Source organism: Apostichopus japonicus, chromosome 12, assembly GCF_037975245.1.
Source record: "Apostichopus japonicus isolate 1M-3 chromosome 12, ASM3797524v1, whole genome shotgun sequence".
Lineage (NCBI taxonomy): Eukaryota > Metazoa > Echinodermata > Holothuroidea > Aspidochirotida > Stichopodidae > Apostichopus > Apostichopus japonicus.
The window spans coordinates 14,229,344-14,255,204 of NC_092572.1; the positions used below are offsets into that span (position 1 = coordinate 14,229,344).

General features: G+C 32.6%; 1 protein-coding gene across 17 annotated transcripts in view; it reads left to right on the top strand.

Annotated features, from left to right (window-relative positions):
- Positions 1 to 17,952, top strand: part of LOC139976733 (uncharacterized) — a 51,530-nt gene extending 33,578 nt beyond the window's left edge. For 2 of the 17 annotated variants that reach the window (XM_071985437.1, XM_071985436.1), the window contains exons 4-19: positions 185 to 271; positions 360 to 393; positions 2,164 to 2,203; positions 7,559 to 7,600; positions 8,601 to 8,663; positions 9,157 to 9,219; positions 9,702 to 9,764; positions 10,245 to 10,307; positions 10,799 to 10,861; positions 11,343 to 11,405; positions 11,888 to 11,950; positions 12,898 to 12,960; positions 13,403 to 13,465; positions 14,192 to 14,233; positions 16,798 to 16,840; positions 17,467 to 17,952. In XM_071985437.1, the coding sequence (XP_071841538.1) occupies positions 185 to 271; positions 360 to 393; positions 2,164 to 2,203; positions 7,559 to 7,600; positions 8,601 to 8,663; positions 9,157 to 9,219; positions 9,702 to 9,764; positions 10,245 to 10,307; positions 10,799 to 10,861; positions 11,343 to 11,405; positions 11,888 to 11,950; positions 12,898 to 12,960; positions 13,403 to 13,465; positions 14,192 to 14,233; positions 16,798 to 16,812 (827 nt within the window). In that variant the 3' untranslated portion in view covers positions 16,813 to 16,840; positions 17,467 to 17,952. Of the gene's footprint in view, positions 1 to 184; positions 272 to 359; positions 394 to 2,163; positions 2,204 to 7,558; positions 7,601 to 8,600; positions 8,664 to 9,156; positions 9,220 to 9,701; positions 9,765 to 10,244; positions 10,308 to 10,798; positions 10,862 to 11,342; positions 11,406 to 11,887; positions 11,951 to 12,437; positions 12,531 to 12,897; positions 12,961 to 13,402; positions 13,466 to 14,191; positions 14,234 to 16,797; positions 16,841 to 17,466 lie in introns of those variants that run through there. The other 15 variants (XM_071985440.1, XM_071985439.1, XM_071985438.1 and 12 more) reach the window with 15 other exon arrangements.
- Positions 17,953 to 25,861: the final 7,909 nt, after the last annotated feature.

The following is a 25,861-nucleotide window of genomic DNA, read 5'->3' on the forward strand; positions in this document are numbered from 1 at the left end:
CCTCTAAGGAAACAAAATATGTCTATTTGCCCAACTGTTTATCCGGCCATGCACCGATTCATGCAGCCAAACAACTGACTTTTTACTTGTTTGTATTTTCAGTTAATGTAAACGTGTATATCATATGTTGTCTATTTATGGTTCTTAATGCAATGAGTCGATCGAACATTTTTTTTTTCTTCAGATAAATCATCAGCCAGATGGATCGTCCCGCTCGTTCTGCTTATACTTGAAACCGTCTTTACTGTTTTCCTTCTGATCTATATATACGGTATGTAAAATACACTACCAAAATTTACAAACACCTTTCACGATTGTCGTTTTTACTAACTAATTTGCATGTTATTTCTTAATTTTAGAAAAAAGGGGAAAGTATGCACAAAAGAACAAAAGGTAAGACTTCTTTTATTGCAGTTCTCAATAACAACGATTCAACACAGTATTCAAGTTGTTCAAGTGTTTTTAGTCAAACATGAAACGTAATGTCATCAAAAAAAATAAAATTTAATTCAGTTTCGTTGGTTGGACAAAACGATGGTATTATTCAATATAATGCATTAGTTTAATTCATATGCTTTTTTAAGTTTAAGAAATTAGAAGCGTGTTTATATCACTTTATACAAGTACCAATATAAAGGATCAAATATAGATATTAAGCTATCACTGGTTTACAGCAACGCAGTTTGGGCAGTAATGTCATTGTGTGAACGGTTAGACTTATTACAAGCAATCATTTTTGGTTCAGCAACGATATCCTTATAATTAGGGGATAAATACGAGGGGAACCGGTCTTAAATTTGATTTGAGACCGATGATGACGTCATCGAGGAGGCTGAGCGGACCGAGGCGATAGCCGAGGTCCGCTGCCCTTCTCGATGACGTCATCAGAGGTCTCAAATCAAATTTAAGACCGGGTACCCTCGTTTTTATCCCCATTCATAAATGACCCTCATAAATGTTAGAAAACGGCATTTTTTCGCTAATTTTTGCTGATCTGTATTTAATTCTCCTTATGCCTCCCTTGATCTTTTTCCTGAATGACGTAATAGTCACCTCATGTAAAACAGCATTTTCTTCCGACGAACATTAATAGTGAAAAAATACGAATGAAGCAGTATCGTTTGGTCTTAAATTCAGGTACTTTAATCAATTCAAACACTCAAAAATGGATGGAAATGACAATTAAATAAGAACAAATGAACAAATTTCTAAAGATAACATTTTAAAACTTATTTTTGACCTACCAGGTCAAATTGCGCAATAAACAGATGCTGAGTTGTGTGTGTTCTGAAAAGTCCGTAAACGCTACAACAGTTAGGCTATAGCAACGTTGCCTGTTGCTAACATTCTTTTGAGTAGAACTCGTCTATCCCTATTCGGTAGATGAACCGTTCAAATAAACGTTTACTGGGCCTGAGAATGAGCAGTTTTTGAAGAGGTTCCGAGCCCCATTGTGTGATTGTTCGACAGGTTTGGACTTGTAGTAACCGCAGTGTTATTGCGAGTCTGAAAGATCGCTAGGCCTAGTCCCTGGTCAGTCATGTCGTTACTGCTAGAATTAGTAGTAGGCCTAGTGCTTACGTTATTGCTATGCTTAGCGACAAGGTTTCTACTGTTACTAGTGTCAACATTGGACGCTTTACGCTTCGGTTCTTCGTTGAAGCACCTTGATAAGGTTGCTGACATTGATTCTAGCTCAAAATTAAGCTCAAAATTAATCCCTAAGTCATTCATGTTACTCGAAGTATTTAGCTGGATGATTTAAGAAGTACGTACAGTGTGTATTGAGACTCGGTGTGTGTGAAAACATATACAGTACTAGTACTACTGCTGTAACTAATTGCAAGTAGGCTATATATACTGTACAGTATTCTTTTGCAATTTGAAACATTTCTTTGCATATACTCATGGCAATGTACACCATGTCTTCATTTCTTTTAATTATGACTTCATGATTGCCACGGCAACAAGCCAGTGTTTGTCTAACATTTCGATCCTGAAGCAATTCTCCTCTCTATACACTCGACCAGTCTCGAATCGCATTCGAGACTGGTCCAGTATACAGAAAGTTGGTTTAGGCATTTATGAATAATGGATAAACCAAAACAGCTGCTTTCCTGACTGAGATGGAAAAGTTAAAAAAAATTTTTTTCCATTATGCAGATTCAACATCACGACTGTTGAACAGCAACAGCTACTTCAGGTTTGTCGATAAGTTAACATAAACGTTTACACAATTTAAAGGTTTTAAGTCATGAATTTTGTAGCATTTGTTCTTCTCAGAAGCACATTACATAGTGGATCGCTTTTAATTTTTAACCAATATCATAGATACCATGTTCATTTCCTTTCGAATCATTTTGTATGACCTCACGTGACATGATAACGTCATGATCACATGGGTTCAAGTTGGTTGTTATGCAATTGGTGTCGATAGTGGATCAAGTTATTTGGTATTTCGCGTCAAGGCTCGAACCTAGGTTATTTTTTTTTAAAGGGATGGTATCGAATTTGTAACAACACTTTGTTACATCTCTTATTCTAAGATTCAATATTTCAATATTTTGTTCATTTTGACAAATGCTATAATCCATATTATGCCTATGTTATTCATTGCGCTATGATGAAAAGCGTAAGTAATCAGATAATTGAATATGTGTAATCTTTATATGGCATTTTGCCATCTGCAGAACTAACAAATCAGTAACTTTAGGATATATGATGAGCACCCAAATCAATGAAAATGAAAGATCTATTTATTTTTTGTGCTTTGAGAAACGATGACTACGGGATACATGATTCAAATTATGATTTAATTGAACACGTTTACTCAGGTTCTGACCTAAGTGGTTCACAACGGCCTAATTAAACATCAATAAACCTTGCATTTTAACGAAAGAAATAATCGAAAATAAAACTAGTACAGTATCAAAAACGTTTAGCATTGGTGTTTGATCTGAGAAAAAAATGAAACGTAGGTAACATTTTTGTAAACTTTATGCAATGATGGGTAAAGAAATATTAACAACAGATATTAACAGTCATTACCGATTAAAACAAAACTAAAAGTTTTTAGGTAGGAAACAAATGTCAACCGTGTACAGTAATAAATAATAGTTAGTGGCTTCATTAACTTATGAATGAAACTTTACAAAACAATTTTAGAAGGAAAAGTAAAATCCAAATATCGTCAATTATATTCATACAATTATGACTTTTAATTATTAAATGTAAATCAAATCAATCAGGAAAAGAATGGTTATAACAATGTTACACTAGGAGGTTACAGGAAGTGCGTACAGAAAACGATGGAACATTACTTAATTTCTTCACTGTTGGACGTCGAAAGACGAAATTAATAACAATACAGCCAACAACTGAAATAAAAGAGTAACAGAAGCAATAACAATGTCTATATTTACACATAAATGCGTCTAAGTATGTTTCTCTACCAAAAATGTGAATTTCAATAGTATCACGAATGATAGAAATAACAAATAAGATTAATGAATGAATTAGAGGCAACATCCATGATAATATGTTATCACAGCATGGCGAGTGAAGTGAAACATCAGTGACCGAACGAAAGGTTAGACGAAGCGACCAAGATTTTAACAGATTTCTTCCACTATTTATCAATGTTCAAAGAAAACAATCGAATTTAAAATCTCCCCTACGCTAATGAAAATCTCCAGCAGTTATATTCGATTTAAAGAGGCCATGACATGAATATCTAACTAATCGAGAGTAACTTCCTCTGAATCTATGAGAAAATTTATGTTCAAAACTATTCTCATTACCTTCAAAACCTCAAGGACTAATTAGAAATTATCGTTTTAATATTTGCATCCGAAAACTGAACTCTGAAAAATGTGACTTCAAAACAAGACAACCATGACGTCACATTAGGAACACAAGTGCCAAGCACAGACATTTGTCGGATGTGCGACGATCATACCGTCACACATACAGGCACATTTACACTGAGAACAACCACTTTATTACGCTATATCGTTAGAAATTCCAAGTTGCTTTTACAACATGATGTCAAGTATCCGAGAAAAATGCCGGTCCGTTGTGTTGTTGGGGGCTGCAGAAATGTCATAACCCACGCAATCAGCCTTCATCGATGGCCGAAGGACGAAAAAAAGGCGATTATCACCATGTTAGTGCAGAACACCAGCGCCGATTTCACTTTAATTTCACTTATGCCTGTAAACAGCTCCGTATGTAGCGAACACTTAACGGAAGCAGACTACGATCCCTCCTTTCTACTGAAATATAACTAATGGGCTTTAACGGGTCGACATAAACGAGTCGTTCTTCCTGGCAAGTAATCCACATTAAAAACTCCGAAGACCTGCAGATCGGGAACAGGAAACCTCCAGTGGGACAAGTGGCGATCCTTTGGAGGAAGCCCCGGCCGAACACTAGTACTAGTATAGTACCAGTTTTAGCGTAACTACACTGTAGTCGCAATAGACGAAGAGTTATTGCTGTATCATCTAAATTAACCTCCCCCACCTCATTTCCCCATTGTGTAGCAATAAGCTATGAGGCAAGCGACATAAGGGATGGGTTGCATCGACTTGTGAAAAATGTCAGTGCCCCAGTTTATTTCTGGACCATGCTGGGTCAGTTTGTTATGACAATAATATTTCTTATTCGTCTTCTAGGAAACCATTTGGTGTTTGGGAGGCAGTGGTGTGATACGGATGGGTCAAAAGAAGTAGTTAAAAAGATTATATTCCACAGGGTGTTTAAATCTTACAGAGATTTATTTTGAAACAGTCACAGAGACAACGTAGTTAAAATCTTAAATCATTGAACAAAGTTTATTCAATATCAGTTCTAGACAGTCATTCTGGACAATCTGAACAAGCCTGTGACTGAACCAACATTAACAACAATCAATGTATTGTATGACATAAAAATAAAACTGTACTTTCCAAAGACAATATCATTCTTAAATAACACTGATGTAATACGTGACATCACAGGAGGTTTAAAGAAAAACAACTTATATGAAATTTATGGCTTTAAGCCTGCAAAACAGATGCTTGTCCATCGCCATCAGTCGTTGTTGTGACGAATTAATTAGAATAAATCAGAAGCAAATAGAATAAAGGGTAATTTAAAACAAGAAACACTGCACGACGCAACTCACATGCAACAAAGTTACCCTCACACGGCCACACGTACAACACTGACGTGCAGCGTGAAACACAGCATCACATGCATTAAAACAATCTGAGACCGAAGAAACAAAGTCTAAACATTCAAGAGTTCTGCTGCCTCCATTGGTCTTTATTATGACTTTCTTTCAAATATCATTGGAGAAATGGATATTTTGGCTTCCTGATTACAGGTACGAAGCAAACAAGTCTTGGAGGTAAATGCTCCTAAAATGGTCAACCCCGTTCACCTATGCACATATTACATGACATCACGGTCATGCCAATACATTTGTCCTAATGCTTCAAAACATGCCTTTTCTTTTCATTGTTGATGTTGGGTCTTGAAAATGACCACTTCATCCTTAATTTAAAGTCTTGAAGTTCAATATATCAACACTGAGGGAACCCTGACGCATTGATAATTCAACGCGATCGTAGAATATGGAAGGTGCTTCTGGAGGGATTTCTCAACCAAGGTTTCCTGTACAATTGAGTTTTCTCCTGGCAACTTGAATCCAGTGTACTGACCATGACTGGAAACTTATTTCTGATCATTTGGACTGCCCATAATGGTAGCACAATACTGACGTGTCTTGCTAGGAACCCCCAGCACAATTGAACCCGTTGACGGTAGGCTATGTATCTGTACTGCCTGAATTGTTGTTTACGAAAGTTCAAATGTATTAATATGGGCCCATGATGTCCACAATAACAAGCAGTGATACAATGTACAATTATGGTTAACTTTGTTGTGAATTTATACCTTCCAGTTTTTCATTCTTCTTTAGTTATAACTCCAGGCCGAAGTAATAGCCTAATAGAGAGTACAAAAAGACACATATGCCTACCTAACATGGCTGCATAATAAGTTTACATCCCAGAGCCAAACTTTCAGTAATCAACCAACCCTGCTAGTAGCAGTACAACGCATCATATTATACATGTATGATGTACTCTAAATAGCAGCACCGGGGTAGTAAAATACATAGCCAACACATTGTACATATGGGTTGTAACAATTCTATGGTTGTCAGTCATCGTAACACAACGCACAATACAGTTTAGGCAGTTCCGCGAATTCCAGCGACACATCTTAGAATGGACTGGCTTTTTCAAAATATTTTTCTTCGTTACATAATTTTTCACACGATGTATGTTCCTTACAATAGTTCCGAATGGTATTCGTCTTCGATATGTTGTGCAGCTTCAATTTCGGCTCGTTTCACAGACTCGAACTGATACGGTTCTTTGAATAACAATAACACCTCAGATCCTCCCTCAATGCAATGCTGTTCGGTTCAATATGGGCATGATCATCGCCTTCTCTCTCTGCTTCGAATATGAGAAAGGGCACTCTAATTCTAGCCCAATTTCACTGCCTGGTGAAGAACCACTATCAACTTGAACTTCGGTTGCCGCATTTGGTTCTTAATCTGCCATTCCATGGGAACTTTAGATTTGATTTCGCACTGACTTGTTACCGATTTTTGGAAGTTGAAATGTTCGTGTCATGGCCACTTTAAGGCATGATCCATACAAGACAAGATGCTCGTGGACCACTGCCTTCTTTAATTCCTATTTGCTAAAGCATATTCTCAGTTTTACATTTTGTGAAGGTGAAATGAAAGAGGAGAAGTGCAAAATAATAAACTGATATTGTGCTTGGTACACAGTGTTTCATGTAATGTTATTCCAACTTGTAGTGAAAACCAAACATGATATTTATTTGTTAAATTACCAATTAAGGAATTTGTCAAAATACATTAGAAGATTAATGAAAAGATTGCAGAACGGACACGAAAAGGCGATTTGAATAATATCAATAGTTTTTTGGGGGGTTGTTTCTTGTGAATTTTCTTTACGTAAATATTTTGTAACGAAATATTTGTTACATATAACTTAAATGAAACAAAGAAGTAATAAAAAGACCTTACAGTTTTTCATTATTAAAATTAATTCAAGAAATAAATATATCGAACAAAATAAATTATGCAAATCAAGTTGATCGAGTTAGTACTAGTACACATGCGGTCCTTTCTTGTTGAAACACTCACGATTTACTTAATATTTTATCGAAATATAGTTATAGACGCTCAGAACATATCATTTAAAGTGCAAGGAATGGATTGGATACTGCAATTGCTCATATTAAACGTGACACTACGTTATCAGAGAAACGGTTGTTTAAAGAATGCAATAATAATGATTACAATTAAATATCCATTGGTACATATATTAAAATGAAATTGAAAAGCGTTGCTTGAAGAGTTCACTTATTTTTCATTTGACGATTGAAAGGTTAATGTTTTTTTTATACTAGATGCCTATGTAATAAATCTCATTTAGAAGGAACTAATATTGTATTATTGGCTTCTAAATAGCAAAAAGGCGGAGAACTTAAAAAGCTTCAAGACGAATTAAAAGTAAGTATGACAAAGCTGTGATGAATTCATAGGACAAAATAATTAACTGAACTATTTTGTTTTGGCTGAATAAACTTTGAATTCCATTCTTGATGATTGAACTTACATACAACATCTATACAATGGCAATGAATATTTTTATAATTATTACTGATTTAAGAGGTAAATCCCACTAAACTGTTGTAAGATTTAATCATTCTTTTTAAAACATTTTTTAATTATATTAAGTCTGAAAGATTGGGTGTCAATTTATTTATTGTAAGAATAACCGATTAGCTGTACCATAATTTATAAAATGAATGTGGTTAGATAAAAGAGTAAGGCTAGGCATTATTAGAGTTTCTGTATTATCAGCTAAACCATGATGATATATAAATTATTGCATTTTGAATCTACGGCTTTAAATGTATTCTTTCAATTATGGAATACATGTATGAAGTGTTAATATTTTGTTCATATTTGTTCCTATAACTACGAGTAGGATACAAATATAGCACTGGATCTGACGACGAAGAATATGACATTAACGGTTTTTATTCTCTAAAAACTTATTTGAGGAATGCAAGAAGTCAACTAAAATTAATCACAAGAATAAAAATAACACACGATCTCCCTATTTCTTGTGTTTCAAGAACCATGAAATAAACCCCTGCATGTGTAAATTAGTTATATTTTTGTTTATAGTATAGTTTAATTGTATCGGATAAGTTTCAAAACGTTGTTTCTAGATATTGATTTAATCAAACTTAGTTGAAACGATTGGAGGTGACGTTATTCACTACAAGGATGACCGATTAGCTATACCATAATTTATGAAAATGAATGTGGTTAGATGAAAGAAAAGGCTTGGCATTATAAAAGTTTCTGTATAAGCAGATTTTTAAAAAAGATATATAAAATATTGCAAATTGTGTCAATGGCTTTTCATGTTTTCTGCAAGTAATTGCAATGTATAAAGTGTTTATGTTTTGTTTATATTCGTTCCTATAACTATGAATAGTACGCAAATATAGCACTCGAAGCTGTTAAGAAAGATCTGACGACTGAGAATATGACACTAAAGGTAAATATTTTTTAATAACTTATTTGAAGAATTCAATGAGGCAACTTAAATTAATCACGAGAATACGAATGAAGCAGGATCTCCATATTTCTTGTATTTTAAGCACCGTGAAAGCAAACCCATCAATGTGTAAATCGATTATATTTTTTTTAAAGTTATTTACTCATACGGCCATGAGTCTAATATTATCGGAAACGTTTCCAAACGTTCTTTCTAGATATTTCCTTATTCAAATTAAATTGGAACAATTGGAGGTGACGTTTTGCAATACAAGAATAACCGATAAGCTATACAATAATTTATGAAAAGGAATGTAGTTAGATAAAAGAGTAAGGCTTAGCATTATTAAAGTTTCTGTATAAGCAGCTATATCATGAAGATATATAAATTATTGCAAATTGTGTTTATGGCTTCATATGTATTCCTATATTTGTTGAAAACATGTTGAAAGTATTTATGTTTTGTTCATATTCGTTCCTATAACTACGCGTAGACAGCAAATGGAATACTCAAAAAGGCTCAGGAAGATCTGACGGCGAAGAATAAGACACTAACGGTATTTATTCTCTAATAACTTATTTGAAGAATGCAAAAAGTCAATATAAATTAATCACAATAATACAAATGACACAGGATCTCCATATTTCTTGTATTTCAATATCCATGAAACAAACCCGTGCATGATATTTTTTGTTAATAGTATATAACGCATACTTGCCGAAGATTTAATTGTATCGGATAAGTTTCCAAACGTTATTATTATAAATTTCCTTAATCACAATAAGTTGGAACGATTGGAGGTGACGTTATGCACTAAAAGAATAACCGATTAGCTATACCATGATTTATGAAAATGAATGTGGTAAGATACTAGAGTAAGGCTATGCATTATTAAGTTTTTGTATAAACAGCTATATCATGAAGATATATAAATTATTGCAAATTGTGTTTATGGCTTCATATGTATTCATATATTTGTTGAAAACATGTTGAAAGTATTTATGTTTTGTTCATATTCGATCCTATAACTACGCGTAGACAGCAAATGGAATACTCAAAAAGGCTCAGGAAGATCTGACGGCGAAGAATAAGACACTAACGGTATTTATTCTCTAATAACTTATTTGAAGAATGCAAAAGTCAATTTAAATAATCACAATAATACAAATGACACGTGATCTCCATATTTCTTGTATTTCAATATCCATGAAACAAACCCGTGCATGATATTTTTGTTAATAGTATATAACGCATACTTTCCAAAGGTTTAATTGTATCGGATAAGTTTCCAAACGTTATTATGATATATTTTCTTAATCACAATAAGTTGGAACGATTGGAGGTGACGTTATGCACTAAAAGAATAACCGATTAGCTATACCATGATTTATGAAAATGAATGTGGTAAGATACTAGAGTAAGGCTATGCATTATTAAAGTTTCTGTATAAGCAGCTATATCATGAAGGTATATACATTATTGCGAATAGTGTCTATAGCCTTAAATGTATTCATCCACTTTGGGAATACATGTATAAAGTATTTAAGTTTTGTTTAAATTCGTTCCTATAACTACGCGTAGGAAGCAAATGGAGAACTCAAAAATGTTAGGGATTTTCTGACGGCGAAGAATACGACACTAACGGTATTTATTCTCTAATAACTTATTTGAAGAATGCAAAAAGTCAATTTATATATTTACAATAATATAAAGGACACATGATCTCCATATTTCTTGTATTTCATGATCCATGAAACAAACCAATGCATGTGGAAATTAGTTATATTTTTGTTTATAGTATAAAACGCATACTTGTCGAAGATTTAATTGTATCGGATAAGTTTCCAAACGTTATTATTATATATTTCCTTAATCACAATAAGTTGGAACGATTGGAGGTGACGTTATGCACTAAAAGAACAACCGATTAGCTTTACCATGATTTATGAAAATGAATGTGGTAAGATAAAAGAGTAAGGCTATGCATTATTACGTTTTGTATAAGCAGCTATATCATGAAGATATATAAATTATTGCAAATTGTGTTTATGAATTCATATGTATTCTTATATTTGTTGAAAACATGTTGAAAGTATTTATGTTTTGTTCATATTCGATCCTATAACTACGCGTAGATAGTAAATGGAGTACTCGAAAAGGCTCAGGAAGATCTGACGGCGAAGAATAAGACACTAACGGTATTTATTCTCCAATTACTTATTTGAAGAATGCAAAAAGTCAATATAAATTAATCACAATAATACAAATGACACAGGATCTCCATATTTCTTGTATTTCAATATCCATGAAACAAACCCGTGCATGATATTTTTGTTAATATTATATAACGCATACTTTCCAAAGGTTTAATTGTATCGGATAAGTTTCCAAACGATATTATTATATATTTTCTTAATCACAATAAGTTGGAACGATTGGAGGTGACGTTATACACTAAAAGAATAACCGATTAGCTTTACCATGATTTATGAAAATGAATGTGGTAAGATAAAAGAGTAAGGCTATGCGTTATTAAGTTTTTGTATAAGCAGCTATATCATGAAGATATATAAATTATTGCAAATTGTGTTCATGGATTCATATGTATTCCTATATTTGTTGAAAACATGTTGAAAGTATTTATTTTTTGTTCATATTCGATCCTATAACTACGCGTAGACAGCAAATGTAGAACTCAAGAAGGCTCAGAAAGCTCTGACGGCGAAGAATAAGACACTAACGGTATTTATTCTCTAATAACTTATTTGAAGAATGCAAAAAGTCAATATAAATTAATCACAATAATACAAATGACACAGGATCGCCATATTTCTTGTATTTCAATATCCATGAAACAAACCCGTGCATGATATTTTTTGTTAATAGTATATAACGCATACTTGCCGAAGATTTAATTGTATCGGATAAGTTTCCAAACGTTATTATTATATATTTCCTTAATCACAAGAAGTTGGAACGATTGGAGGTGACGTTATGCACTAAAAGAATAACCGATTAGCTATACCATGATTTATGAAAATGAATATGGTAAGATAAAAGAGTAAGGCTATGCATTATTAAGTTTTTGTATAAACAGCTATATCATGAACATATATAAATTATTGCAAATTGTGTTTATGGCTTCATATTTATTCTGATATTTGTTGAAAACATGTTGAAAGTATTTATGTTTTGTTCGTATTCGATCCTATAACTACGCGTAGACAGCAAATGGAGTACTCAAAAATGCTCAGGAAGATCTGACGGCGAAGAATAAGACACTAACGGTATTTATTCTCTAATTACTTATTTGAAGAATGCAAAAGGTCAATATAATTTAATCACAATAATACATATGACACAGGATCTTTTCTTGTATTTTAAGCACCATGAAAACAAACCCAACCATGTGTAAATTGTTTATATTTTTCTTTAAATTAATTCACTCATACTTGGCATAGGTTTAATTGTATCGGATAAGTTTGAAAACGTTGTTTCTAGATGTTATTTAATCACAATTAGTTGGAACGATTGGAGGTGACGTTATTCACTACAATAATGATATATTAGCTTTATCATAATTAATGAAAATGAAGGTGGTTAGATGAAAGAATAAGGCTTGTCATTATTTAAGTTTCTGTATAAGCAGACATATCATAAAAATAAATACATTATTGCAAATTGCGTCAAATGGCTTTTCATGTGTTCTGCAAGTAATTGCAATGCATAAAGTGTTTATGTTTTGTTTATATTTGTTCCTATAACCACGAATAGGACGCAAATATAGCACTCAAAGCGATTAAGACAGATCTGACGGCTGAGAGTATGACATTAAAGGCATATATTTTCTAATAACCTATTTGGAGAATGCAATGTGTAAATCGGTTATATTTTTGTTTAATTTAATTTAATCACACTTGCCATAGGTGTAATTGTATCGGATAAGTTTCAAAACCTTATAGATATTTCTCTAATCACAATTAGTTGGAAAGATTGGAGGTGACGTTATTCACTGCAAGAATAATTGATAAGCTTTACTATAATTTATGAACATGAATGTGGTTAGATGAAAGAATAAGGCTTGGCATTATAAAAGTTTCTGTATAAGCAGATATATCATAAAGATATATAAATTATTGCAAATTGTAACAATGGCTTTTCATGTTTTCTTATTATTATTGCAATGTATTAAGTGTTTATGTTTTGTTTTGTTCGTTCCTATAACTACGAATAGGACGCAAATATAGCACTCGAAGCTGTCAAGGAAGGTCTGACGGCTGAGAATATGACACTAAAGGTAATTATTTTCTAATAACCTATTTGAAGAATGCTAGGAGGCAACTTAAATTAATCACGATAATACGAATAACCCAGGATCTCCATATTTCTTGTATTTTAAGCACCGCGAAAGTAATTTACTCATACTTCCATAACTTTAATAGTAGCGGATAAGTCTCCAAACGTTCTTTCTAGATATTTCCTTAAACTAAATTGGAAAATTGAAGGTGACGTTTTGCAATACAAGAATAAGCGATAAGCTATACAAAAACTAATGAAAAGGAATGTGGTTAATAAAAGAGTAAGGCTTAGCATTATTAAAGTTTCTGTATAAGCAGCTATACCATGAAGACATATAAATGATTGCATTTTGAATTTATAGCTATACATTTTTTCTTCTAATTATGGAATGTATAAATTGTTTATATTTTGCTAATATTTGTTCTTTCATCTACGAGTAGGATAGATGTAAAGCACTCGAAAAGGTTGAGAAGGATCTGACGGCGAAGATTAAGACACAAACGGTATTTATTCTTTATAACCTATTTTAAGAAAGCAAGAAGTCAACTTAAATAAATCACGATAATACAAATGAGACAGGATCTCCCTATATCTTGTATTTCAAAAACAATGAAACAAACCCATGCATTGGTACATTGGTTATATTTGTGTTAATAGTATATAACACATACTTGCCATTGGTTTAATTGTTTCGGATAAGTTTCCAAACGTTCTTTCTATATATTTCCTTAATCACAAGTAGTTGCAACGATTGGAGGTGACGTTATTCACTACAAGAATAACCGATTAACTAAACCATAAATTTATGGAAATGAATGTGGTTAGATAAAACCATGAAACAACACCCATTGATAGTTAAAAGTATATAACTCAAACCATTTATCGGATTCTTTTGTTTATCATAAATTTATTTATAAGATATGGAAATTATGTCACAGTTGAAGATTGTTTCGAGGAAAATACAAATATAAACTAAAGGATAATTGATTAACAATACATTAGTGTTACTTGCGTTAAAATACGTTAACAACTCATTAAATTTTCCTAAACAGAATATACTTTATCATAATTTACTAATTATAACATTCATCTTCTACTTTCTTATGAATTCATGAAATAAAAATGAAGATTAATTAATGAATTGGTGTTGTTTTAATTTTTTGCTAAATTTCCATTTAATAAATCTCATGATAAAGGAACTAATGTTTAATTTTCTTTTCTTCTAAAAGCCAAAAAAAAGAAAACCTAAAGACCTTCAAGACAAATTTAAAGTAAGTGTGAGAAAGTTGTGATGAATTCATGGGACAAAAAAAAGTTACCGAATTTTTGTTTTTTGTTAAATTAACTTTGAATTCCATTCTTCATGATTGATACTTTTATACAACAGCCATAAAACGACAATACATTTTTTCGTATTATTACTGATTCAGGGTAAAATAAAAACAAATAAAATAAGAACTGTTGCAATGTCCAACCGTTCTTTCTAGATATTTATCTTTATTAAAATCATTCTGCAAGATTGGAGATCACGTTAACTGATTAGCTTTAATGTATTGTTAATACTCATCGACAAATTTTTGTTTAGACCAATCAACAAAATCGGGAAGTCAAGAATAATTTGAACCATAGTTCAGACTGACTTCATGACTTTTTCAAAAGTAACTGATTTTATTTTAAGAGAAAAAAAAATACCATTGCGTTAACTACTCAGCAGTTTTTTTGTTTATATATTGAAGAGATTTCACAGGAGAAGATTCTTTTGGGAAAATACATATATATATTGAAGGATAATTGATAAAGTACACATCAGTGTTACTTTAATATAATTTTTATACACATGAACAAGTTTAATATAATATTTTTTGTTGTAATAATGTTTGCAGAGTTAATGTAGAAATATGTAAACTTCCCGTTAAAACAAAAATACAACTTTTTCATCCCAGGCACCCGATACACACAGAGAACACAGTTACTACTATAAATTTTACAGTTTTGTACCACGGTGAAAACTGGATCGTGCCATAAATCGGTAGCATGTGCTATTAGGATTACAGTAAGAACTGAGGATATGTGTAATTCCAACAAATCAAGTTGTTGGGATTTGTTGGGATTACACATATCCTCAGTTCTGTAATCTTTATAGCTACCGATTTATCAGATTGTTCAGCACGATCCAGTTTTTACCGTGGTACCAAGCTTTTAGAATTACAGTAGTTACTGTAATCTCTGAGTGAATCGTCTGTCCCATGACGTTTTCAATAATAAATTGATATAAGAAACAAAACCTGCACACACCATGAACTCATCGGTTAATCAATCAATGTGGTGGAATAACACAGTAAAACAAATTCATACATATTTACACAATAAGACTATTGTAACTTCCAAGTTTACAAATGTTTTAAGTGCATGTGCTCTTGTGATTGTGTTAAACCAGGCATAAATGTCGTAAGTATTATTGAAATTCATGAAACAATAAATATCCAAATATAATTGGTCAATTAATCAAGTGACATAACATATTCCTGGATCATTCTATGATGATAGTTATTATTCTAAAACATTAAACGACGAGGAAACTGGAGTAAGTGGATTATTAGAGAAGTGTCGAAAATTGATACAAGCAGTTGTTTGAAATGCGTCAAAACGACTCTCGTTCACATCTATCGTTAAATCGTCTCTCCTTTAACAATTTGAACAAAGTTTCCAGTATTCTTTGTCAGTAATTTAAGGCACTTTTAAGCACTTTTATTCATAAAAGCCATAAGAAATTAAACAACTTGAGACATCGAGGTTTTCTTTCACAGAAAAAGTGGTATATGCTTTAAAATTCTGATGTTGTTATTTGCACGTGCATGCTTGAATCAAGTAGATAAAGATATTACTGAAAAATTTGATTGGAAATTATTGTTGAGTTCCAAATGATAAGTATCCGAGCTAAAAAAAGCAAACTTAAAACAATAGCCAATGAAAGTATTTGTTTTTAATTGTATCATATCTAATCAGATCAATTAAACGTAATCGATTATGCATTCGTTTTAGTTCGCTTGAAAATACAATGGAACTATAAAAGAGGACGAACAATTAAATCAAATATTCATCGAAATAATAGAAAAACGATAAATTAGAAGAACATGAACAATTATCATTTCACGTATTTCCAGATTTTTGTTGCGCATCATATTAGATAAATGAACATACATGAGAACTCAATTGTTTAGCTAGTGCGAGGATAAATATTTCATAAAATAAACAATCGTAAGAGGTCAAATAATTGTCGTTTTTTTACATATGAATACAAAGGAACGCTAGAAGCTGAGTGTATTGCTTTTTATTTACAATTTTAACGATAAAGTATCGTTGAGTTTGATTTGATTAATATTCACATCTCACTGGTAAACTGGTTAAATTTGTTTACATCCATCGATAAGATACTTCTAGTAGTGCCCATAACTAAGATGTAGTTACGATATGTCATAACGTTGAAGAAACACAGTCCTTAAAACAGATATACAAGATAAAAGTGTGCACCGAAACAGATTTACAATAAGTTTACATATGAGGTTTTCCTAAATTTACAGAAACAAGTATTTGTTTCAAAGATTCATTCGAAAAGTGCAACAATTATAGAACGTTTTCCCTATTTCAAACACAATGTTAATATAGCAACAAGCGTGAGACATAAAGCACTTGAGAACCAGACCCTGAACCTTCTCTGGTTGGCATTGCCAGCTGTTTCGAATTAACTTCATTTGAGTATTTTCCTCATCCGTAACTATTTTTATTTCTACTGTTATGAAACATATTGATTAAATAACCCTTTGAACAATTTCAGGGTGGTGCAGAGTGACAATAGTAAAATATCCACGAACGCAAAGGTATTGTATTTAACCTCATTCATAACTTGCTAATTGTAACATGATGTATTTAATTTATTTAAAGTAAGACAATTAATTACGAAATAATGTAAGTGAATTTTATCTGTCACTTATTATACTTATTGCAACGTTGTTAGTGTGGACATTTTAAATCCCAGTATATTTTCAACTTTATGTAGAAAACGATAGGCTATCTGTTATAATTGTAAACTTAATTTAGAGTATTATAAGAAAAATGCAACGATGAGTGTTGTAGTGAATAGATGAGTGAATGTTGGCGTTATGGGGTGAAAGATTGATTGGATGGATGCGTGAATAAGAACATAGAGTGTATGATTGAGATCTGATTAGAAGTTGTCACTATTTTTGTAACACGAAACACCAAAACAATGAAAATGCCAAGTTTATTATGGTGTTCTTGGTTTAATACGAAATAAACGATTTAACCTGAGAATATGCTACTAATATCTATTACAATTTGTAATTAATATAAATCAAGAACAGACAGTCAGTTGCTTAAATGCTTAAAAACTTAAAAAAAGATGAATTCCTCGAAACGATCCAACATGGCAGGGTATCCTTTTTTTCAAACCACTCCAAACTACTACTGGTTCTCTTTACTTTAGGTACGCCGTATATATGCCCAACATTATGGAAACGAGATCATCGAGCTTTTCTGACTATATTCAATGTCACGTGACACGACGTCAGCATTTACTATCGATCTGATTTATTGGCTTCGGCAATTACAGACTGTGCATACCGCGTATGAATGTCATCAAAGTCCATGAACCTCTTTTCCAGAAAATTAAATTGCAATTTATCCATATCAGTTTCACTAACCCAGTTTTAAATACATGACTTGTTTTACTCTACGCTCCATTACTACCCTTGGGCGTGCATCATTTCGTTTTAGTATCCATCCAACCCAATATTTTAATCCACCGTTACAATTTTTCTAATTTTTCACATTCACACAGAAATCGATTCCTCAACCATCCTTCAGTTTACATGTAGTTGAAGTAGTTGTTGATGGCTATCGTGTGTGTGCATTTTTATATTACTTTTGTATTCGTCGAAGTTGAACACGAAGAAAGTTAAAAAAAAAACCTTTGTGAACATACTAATTTAAGCCTTAATATGAAAAATATAATTGATTATAATAATTGTTCTACGTAAATAACATGATCTGAAGAAATTATGAGCTTTGAGCATTAACATAACACTACGGACCATAATTATTAGTCACACACAATCTGTCTATTACACATTTTTTATTTCATTGCTTCATCATTTTCATATGCATTCTGCTTTATCAAATTTGTTGGATTAATATGAAACGAATCTACTAAAATCTATTTGAAGCAAAATGCCTTCTATTTCTCATCTTTTCTCCTTCGAAGTAGAGAAAGTCTCCAAGGCAATATCTTTTCTAAACAGATATGTTAATTTTTTAGAGAGTACATCATGCTTTAGCGTATGTGTCATTTAACATTAATGGCGTTGATATTATAAACTATAGCAATGTAATCACGCAATTCTTGGAACACTGAACGAAATATGTAAGTTTATTATTATTTGTTTCATTGTAACTCTCTACCAAAGTTGTCATATTTGACCACCAAACTTAAAACTAGATCAAGCTACCTTACCTCAGTAACGCGATCTCGTAATGTAGCCTTCAAGCAATTACGATTAATACAGGAAAAGTTCAAACATGTTTCATATTATACGATACTAATATGTTTGCAACATGTGTAAGGCTCAGATAATTATATTCAATCATTTATTTAGAGTAAGATTGGTCTACATTGTCCTTGCTATCAAGTAGTACCAGACTATCTCGCTTTAATTATCAACACTTCGGGGTTTGTAATAATTCCGACATGGCAAACATAATAAAATCTTTTTTGCCAATACATATATGGAATACTCGCTACTGAACAGTAATCTGTTTATGAGTAATTGGTGGAATCATTCAGACGTTGTAATGGAATTATATGGACCGCAAAATGATGTACGAAACCCTACCGAATCTCTCACGGATTAGTTATTGCAATAAAATTACACAGTTACAACATTTCATGAAGAAACCTATACAATGATGGTTTTACAAATAATGCATAAATCATTCCAAAACATTGGATGCACTTTTCATGACTAAGGTAATGGGGCGATATTTTGTTCCTAAAACGACTGTATTCAGTGTATCGTAAATCAATCTACATCATTTGGTACTTAGTACAAGAGGATGGTACATTTTGTTAAAAAGTATTGAACGTATAGCAATAATAATCGAGCTACAGAAAATAAGCATTACTTCCAAAAATGACAAATGATCATGTTTCTTTTTATATATTTACATATGTATTTTAAAGTATGAACTATCGTTATGCAATTTTACTTTGCTGTTAATTTGTAAATATATCACATAATTTTAATGTGAGAATAGGTTTGAGCCTTACAAGTACCGCTGCCACGCCCACTATATTATTGGTACTGCCAATCATCTTTTCATGTTCGAAAACTTAACGTATAGAATGTATAGCTTTTCATGTAACTAATTTTAACAGTTACATGTTGGTTAAAGCAGAAAACTATTACTTGTCAATATTTAGCCAATGACATTTTCCATGGGATGATAATTATCACATATTATTATGTAACAGCGCTTAAACTAGAATGGTGTAATTGAGGACTTTCATGAAAATTCATGAACTTTCATGATCTTTACATCTTCAGTTGAACATCTTATTGGATATTTCTCTTCTGATATAGAAATAAAGCAAACTTGTATCGATTGATTTCATCAGAATAAACGGTTTAATATAGAAATCATTATTTTGTTTCGGCAAGCCATGGTGCCGTTATGCTTTTTAACATATTCTATTGAGTATAAAAAATGAAATCTACCGAAAAAATGAAATCTACCGAAAAGACAGCTCGGCCCCAAAAATTCACCCTAAGCGACTTCCATGCTCCAATTGAAATTTGCATGTGGATTATGTCCACAACGTCACTTCCTGTCTGGTGGATCAATTTTGAATCCATTCACTGATCCTTGCACTAATCCTTGGGAACGCACATGTATTCTTACGCAGTTCATAACGTGACTAAATAACGTTAGCAACGTGAATGTTAACGATGGGTTGAGAACGGTAATCTTAAATACCTGGACGTAATCTCCCTCAGTGCAATAGCGCAGTTTGCTAAACAATTCATATTATAAAGAATATTCTGAGCACTTACAATATCTACGATCAGGCGCCGTGGTATTAGAAACAAACCGACTTGATTGATATAAGTTAATAAGATAACGTACCGTAAGTAGACGTCTTGTATGAGATTTTGTCAAAGAGTGCCACGCTGAACGTTACCATCAGCTCCTTTACTACTAGCCTTAGCATTGGCTTGAGCTTACTCGTGCGAGAATATACTACTTCAAAGAACACCGCGTCTGAGTTGCGGTCACCAGCCTTCCGGAGGCCGGAAAGCTCAACTCTTTGAACAAATGCCAGGTACACGATTGCTTTCTTCATAGTGAGCAACTTCAGAGGATAACGACAATGTCCCGGCAGAGAATTACAACTTTCCTTAAAGCTGTAAACAGTCAATACAGCATATACAACAACAAATAGCAAATAGCTATCAAAAGTTAAAATACTACGCAAGTTCGGTTACAAGACATTATATTGTTGACGTCTGACAGGTCAATCTTTCAAACATGTTTAACTTAAGGTCTATCAGCAACCTTGCCACACGCAAATTACATTAGATAACACCTAATTAGAACCTTGAATGTATCATCCAGCGATTAAAATCTCCTCTCTGCCATTTCAATGTTATGTTTATGTTTAAAGTTAATACATCGATTACAGGTTATTACCTAATTTCCGGCTTAGACTCAAATTTGTTACAAAGTCGGCCTCAATATCCGTTGATACATTGATGCTCATGGAAGTAAGCCTACTGCGCTAAACATGACCTCCGACGTATCATGATCCGAGGTTGAAGTCACAGAAAAACCAGCTGATGGCTACATTGAATTGGAATAGGTAGATTCACCCTTCAGCGAATCTTCATCAACTTCAGTAAACAAAGGATGACATTGAACTTGACCGAGTTCGGGATGATCCTAACGAAGCTCATATGCCTCAAATGGAAGCAAATCCGTATTTGTGAGAGCAACTCCTTCCAGACAGAGGCACCAGTGACAATCCAGTAGTATTTCATCCGGCAATCCAGGACCGTCTTCAAGTTTGGTTTGTTTTAAGTTTTCCGGTCGTGGATATATTTTAGAATGGCGTAATACATTCAGTAACTTTAATCCTCTATATCATTTTTCCCTTTAGGTTCAGCTTGTCTGTCGCGTTAATATAGAGTAGTTGCAATTGAGATAACACACTATGTGCAAGCAGCTGATATACAGTCTACACTGAGCTTACTCTAATATCATCATAATGACGTCACATATGATTATCATACAGTTTTTTCGCGAAAAGCCACAATTGTTTTAAAAAAAAAAAACAGGTTTTGAATTTAGGATTTCACAACATCGGATTGACGCCACTTTTCAGATATGTAGGACACCAACTAGATATAACCAATAGAATAACGTGACTAAAATCGTATTTTTTTCGTTCATCTTTAAGTAATGAGCGTGGATGACTGTTAAAGCAAGCTTTGGTATTGGTTTATCAAGCAAAGCCGACAATGTGGACTTGTGTCAGCTATTTCTTATTCAGAAGGTACTGTTTGAGACATCAGTGAATAGATTGCTTCTGAAGAATCGTCATTCTACAAGTATATATTCACTATTCATAACGTCAGACCTAACGACCTAGTGGGGACATCTTCAGCGTACATTAATACACAATCTTCACCACTTAGATTTTCTTAGTTTTATAATGGCGTTTTCCGAAGCAAAGCGAGCCGTTTGAAAAAGAAAACATTCCATATATAAATTCCTTTGCCAGCAGTTGATTTAGTCATGACTTATTTCTGATAAATTGTTTACCACACTGTAGTGCCAGTACGACGACAGGGTTAGTGGTCAGCTAGATTGTGTTTAAAATGAAACACAAACTAGCGATCTGCTGTCACGATCACTTACAATTCTTAGTATATCTGCAAACACGTTATTGTTTCTTTTGGTTCTCTGGTACAAAATCAATAGACACAGACTAGTACTAGACAGACATGTCACAAACGGTAGTCTTTCTAACCTTACAGTGGGCTGCCTCCCTGCATATTGTATTAACTGCTACTATTGCTTGAGTTGTGCACTTCAGTGTCGGTGTACAAAATACAACTCTTTATTTTGAACAATAATGCAATTTGAAGTTGCCTATTTAGCGACAAAATACAGCAGATGGCATTTTTTTAAGGCATTTCTTTAATTTTTTTGATTAAGCTTTGAATTTTATTGGAAACTTAAACGCTGGTACACAGCATGCTATTTCTCCAAGACAAAACATCAACCAACTGTGAAATATTTATCTTCCCTGTCCTCATCCGCGTACACATCTTCCAATAAATCATGAAAACCTCTTCAGGACCTGCTCATACGATCAAAACTTTTTTCCCTACTCCATCAAAATAATGTAAATGGACAAGGATAATTCCTTTATATTTTCGTCATTTGGTATCTGGTTATGTTATGGGAGAGTATCCCCTAACAAAGTGGTTCTTTGACAAATCATCACGGAGGAAGAATGATAAACACTTAAGAACTTCAACGATGTTGCAACATTGTAATTTTTTTCGAAAACAAAAGAAAATTACTTCCGATTTTGTTGAGATGTGTTAAGAATATCATTGGAAAAGAAATTGTTCTGAATGCTTTTGCTTTGAACAACTAACTGATTTCAGCATAGATTGATGTAAAGTCTTCTACTTTTCATTTATTAATTACCTAAATGGTCTTGATGGTCCAATGGTAACGACGTCAATGTTGTTAGTTACTAGTTGCAACGGTTTTTTTCCAAAAAAAAGGAACTAATATGAATACCGCCACCATAATACATCCTTCTCAAAGCGCTAGATGTACACGTTACTGATTAAACAATATAATTACGCTAGAACTGATGTATTCAAGATGGAATGATTCACTATGTCAATATATCAATCGTTGTTTCATAACAACAGTACCACACCAGAACTGTTGTATTCAAGATGGACTGTATCACTATGTGCATATATTATAAGTTGTGTTACATATATTATCATACGTATTAAAGAAGACATTCTCTTTAAATGTTTGCTAAGTTTCAAATATATGCAATTCTCATGACTTTAATACTCACAAAGTTAACACTAACATGTTGATTACGGCAGAACACTGTCACTTGACAAAAGGGTACGTTTAACGTTACAGGTTTTAATTGGCAATCAATGTAGCATGTTACTATGTACACGCACTTGAGATATAATTATCTGATTAGGGATATGTTTTATACTATATTGTGCCGTGATGGTAAACATGTACTGATAAACATGTTCAGAACTACTGGTTTAACTTTTTTGTGTCGTTTGTTTAATAGCTTAAAAATAACCAATATTGTAAAGAACAAAAGCATAATACAAATAAATCAAGTTAGCTATCATAAGTTTAATAGCTTCTCTTGTGTAAAAGAAAGTTATCTTTTCAGTTTCAACTGGGATTACAATTCTAACAGATGAGATTAGCTAACACATTTATATGGACACATTCTCATCGTATCATATTAACATTTATTTCTATGATAAATATCTTAACAACATGTCCTTTCTTTTAAGATAAGATATTTTGTACAACTATAAAGAAAATTAGCTACGCATTGACAAATATTTTGCAACCCTTCTTTCCCTTCCCACCCTACCAACCTACACATCCTCCCACGTATCCCACCCTTCCACCGCTTCTACTATATAGAACCCTTCTAACCCCTCCATAAATGAAATATTTTATGTCAGCACATTTTTTTCATTTAGCTGACACATTAGCAATACACTGTGTATTTTCTACTTCTCAACATGTCTGTAATCTGGACAAAAATGTAAGGCAAAATCCGTCAGTTAAAACAACAGGAAGTAGAGCAAGACATCGAAATCCCTTCATGAAACTGATAATGTACTAAAAACATGAGTGCCTGCTATAATGTCATAAAAGCACTCAGTTAGTGATTGTTATTAAGGTTATTAAAATTACTAGCGATGTATACAAAAAAACAAATATTGCTGCTTGACAAATGCATGAAACTGAAAACAAATTACTCAGTAACTTGAATATAAATAAACTTTTTTTTAATTTTTTTTAAATAAACTTTAAATAGAACGTTTCTCATGTAATACCCATATCATATGGTAAATTAATCGTTTATGAAAATGATCTCACCCTATTAAAACTGATTTGTGATGATAATCAACAGCTATTATTTGAATGAATGATTCCAGAGAAGCAGTTTGACACCATAAACTAGACGGTAGCTTAAGACTCAACGTAATGGACATACTTGTCGGGCCTATCACGGCATTAGAACAGTAAACTGAACAAATACTAGTATAAAAAAATAATTCACTTCTTGTTGTTAAACATTTAATGCTTTCAGCAATCTTGCAGACATTACAGTTGATAAATAATCACCTCAGCAAGAATTTGACACGTTTGTAATAGATCCTAATTAGGTATCGAAACAAACTGCAATCAAATCAAGAATGTTTGTGTTTGGTCAGATTATTTTCTTTCATTTGTTTAAATAGACGATCTTCAGTGCCTAGTAGTTGTGGTATCTAAACCTAATAAGCAATCCTCTAATGTTCAATAAAGATCTAGTACAATCCACTTATTTATCGATCTATGCGTGATTCGAAAAACAACAATTATAGTAAACCTATCATGTCGTAATTGCTTATGTCAATTTTGAGATGCCAGAGTGTTATAGTATAATGTTAATATTCTAGTTAATTTGTTCCATTTCTAATAAAGGTACATGGTTATTTGATGAGGGTGTGTATTTTTTCAATATTAGGACTGTACAGCCTTACTAATACAAATTATCCAGAACAGTAATGTTGGCCATTTCCCATAAAATTAGTGTGTTCCACTCTTTTCCAAGGTCTTCCTCTAGAGTCTGTATGTAGAATGCGACTGTAAACGACACCTTTGTGTGATCCCTTTTAATCTAACATAGTAAAATAAAATGTTAAAGTGATTCTATACATCACATTGTGGACTTATGATAAAGTTAAGGATGTCTAAACCTTTATAGTTTAAACCAGTGTGTATGATACTATCTATTAATACCGATATTGTAAAGAACAAAAACATGTACACAAACTAATACAGTACGATCACTGACTGAAAATAACAGTTTGAAAGTGAAATCCTTTACCTGACTTTCTAGCAATGTGTAACAGCTTTTGTGACCAACATTCAGTGTATATAGAAAAGAGTGTGTGTTAATAAGCATCTAGTGAAACTTGTGACAAACTCAGATCATATCGAAGTACAGATTAAATGATGTAGTTATGAATAATTACCAAATAATTCCTTCAGACTGCACTTATTAACGAAACTGAGTGTTTTCTTGTAAGGAAAACCTACGTAAAAGTAATTACAATTCGTATATAAGACCCTGTGCCGGTAATTACTTGAGAAAGCAACAATTAAAATCCATTAAAGACATATACGCTTGGTGTGAAATGTGTTATTGTTCTTTGGTAGTCAGACTTATTTTCTTTCTGATAAAACACAGGTTCAACACTTATTAAATGGAGAAACAAATTATTTTCTTACTACTTATGATTCTCTTTGTATATTCTAAATGCGGTATCAGTACCAACAGGTGATGTATGAGCTTATTTTTTTTTTCTTAAATATAGAATTTAGTTAGCTTTGACTAAATGTAAAATCGATAAAAGCTTATCGTCTTGTCAAGACTTTATAATGATACTCATGCAATAAAATGAGAAATGCAATGTATATTTCAATGACGATAAATATCATTTCATCACATAGCCTACTCGAATAATTATCGAAGC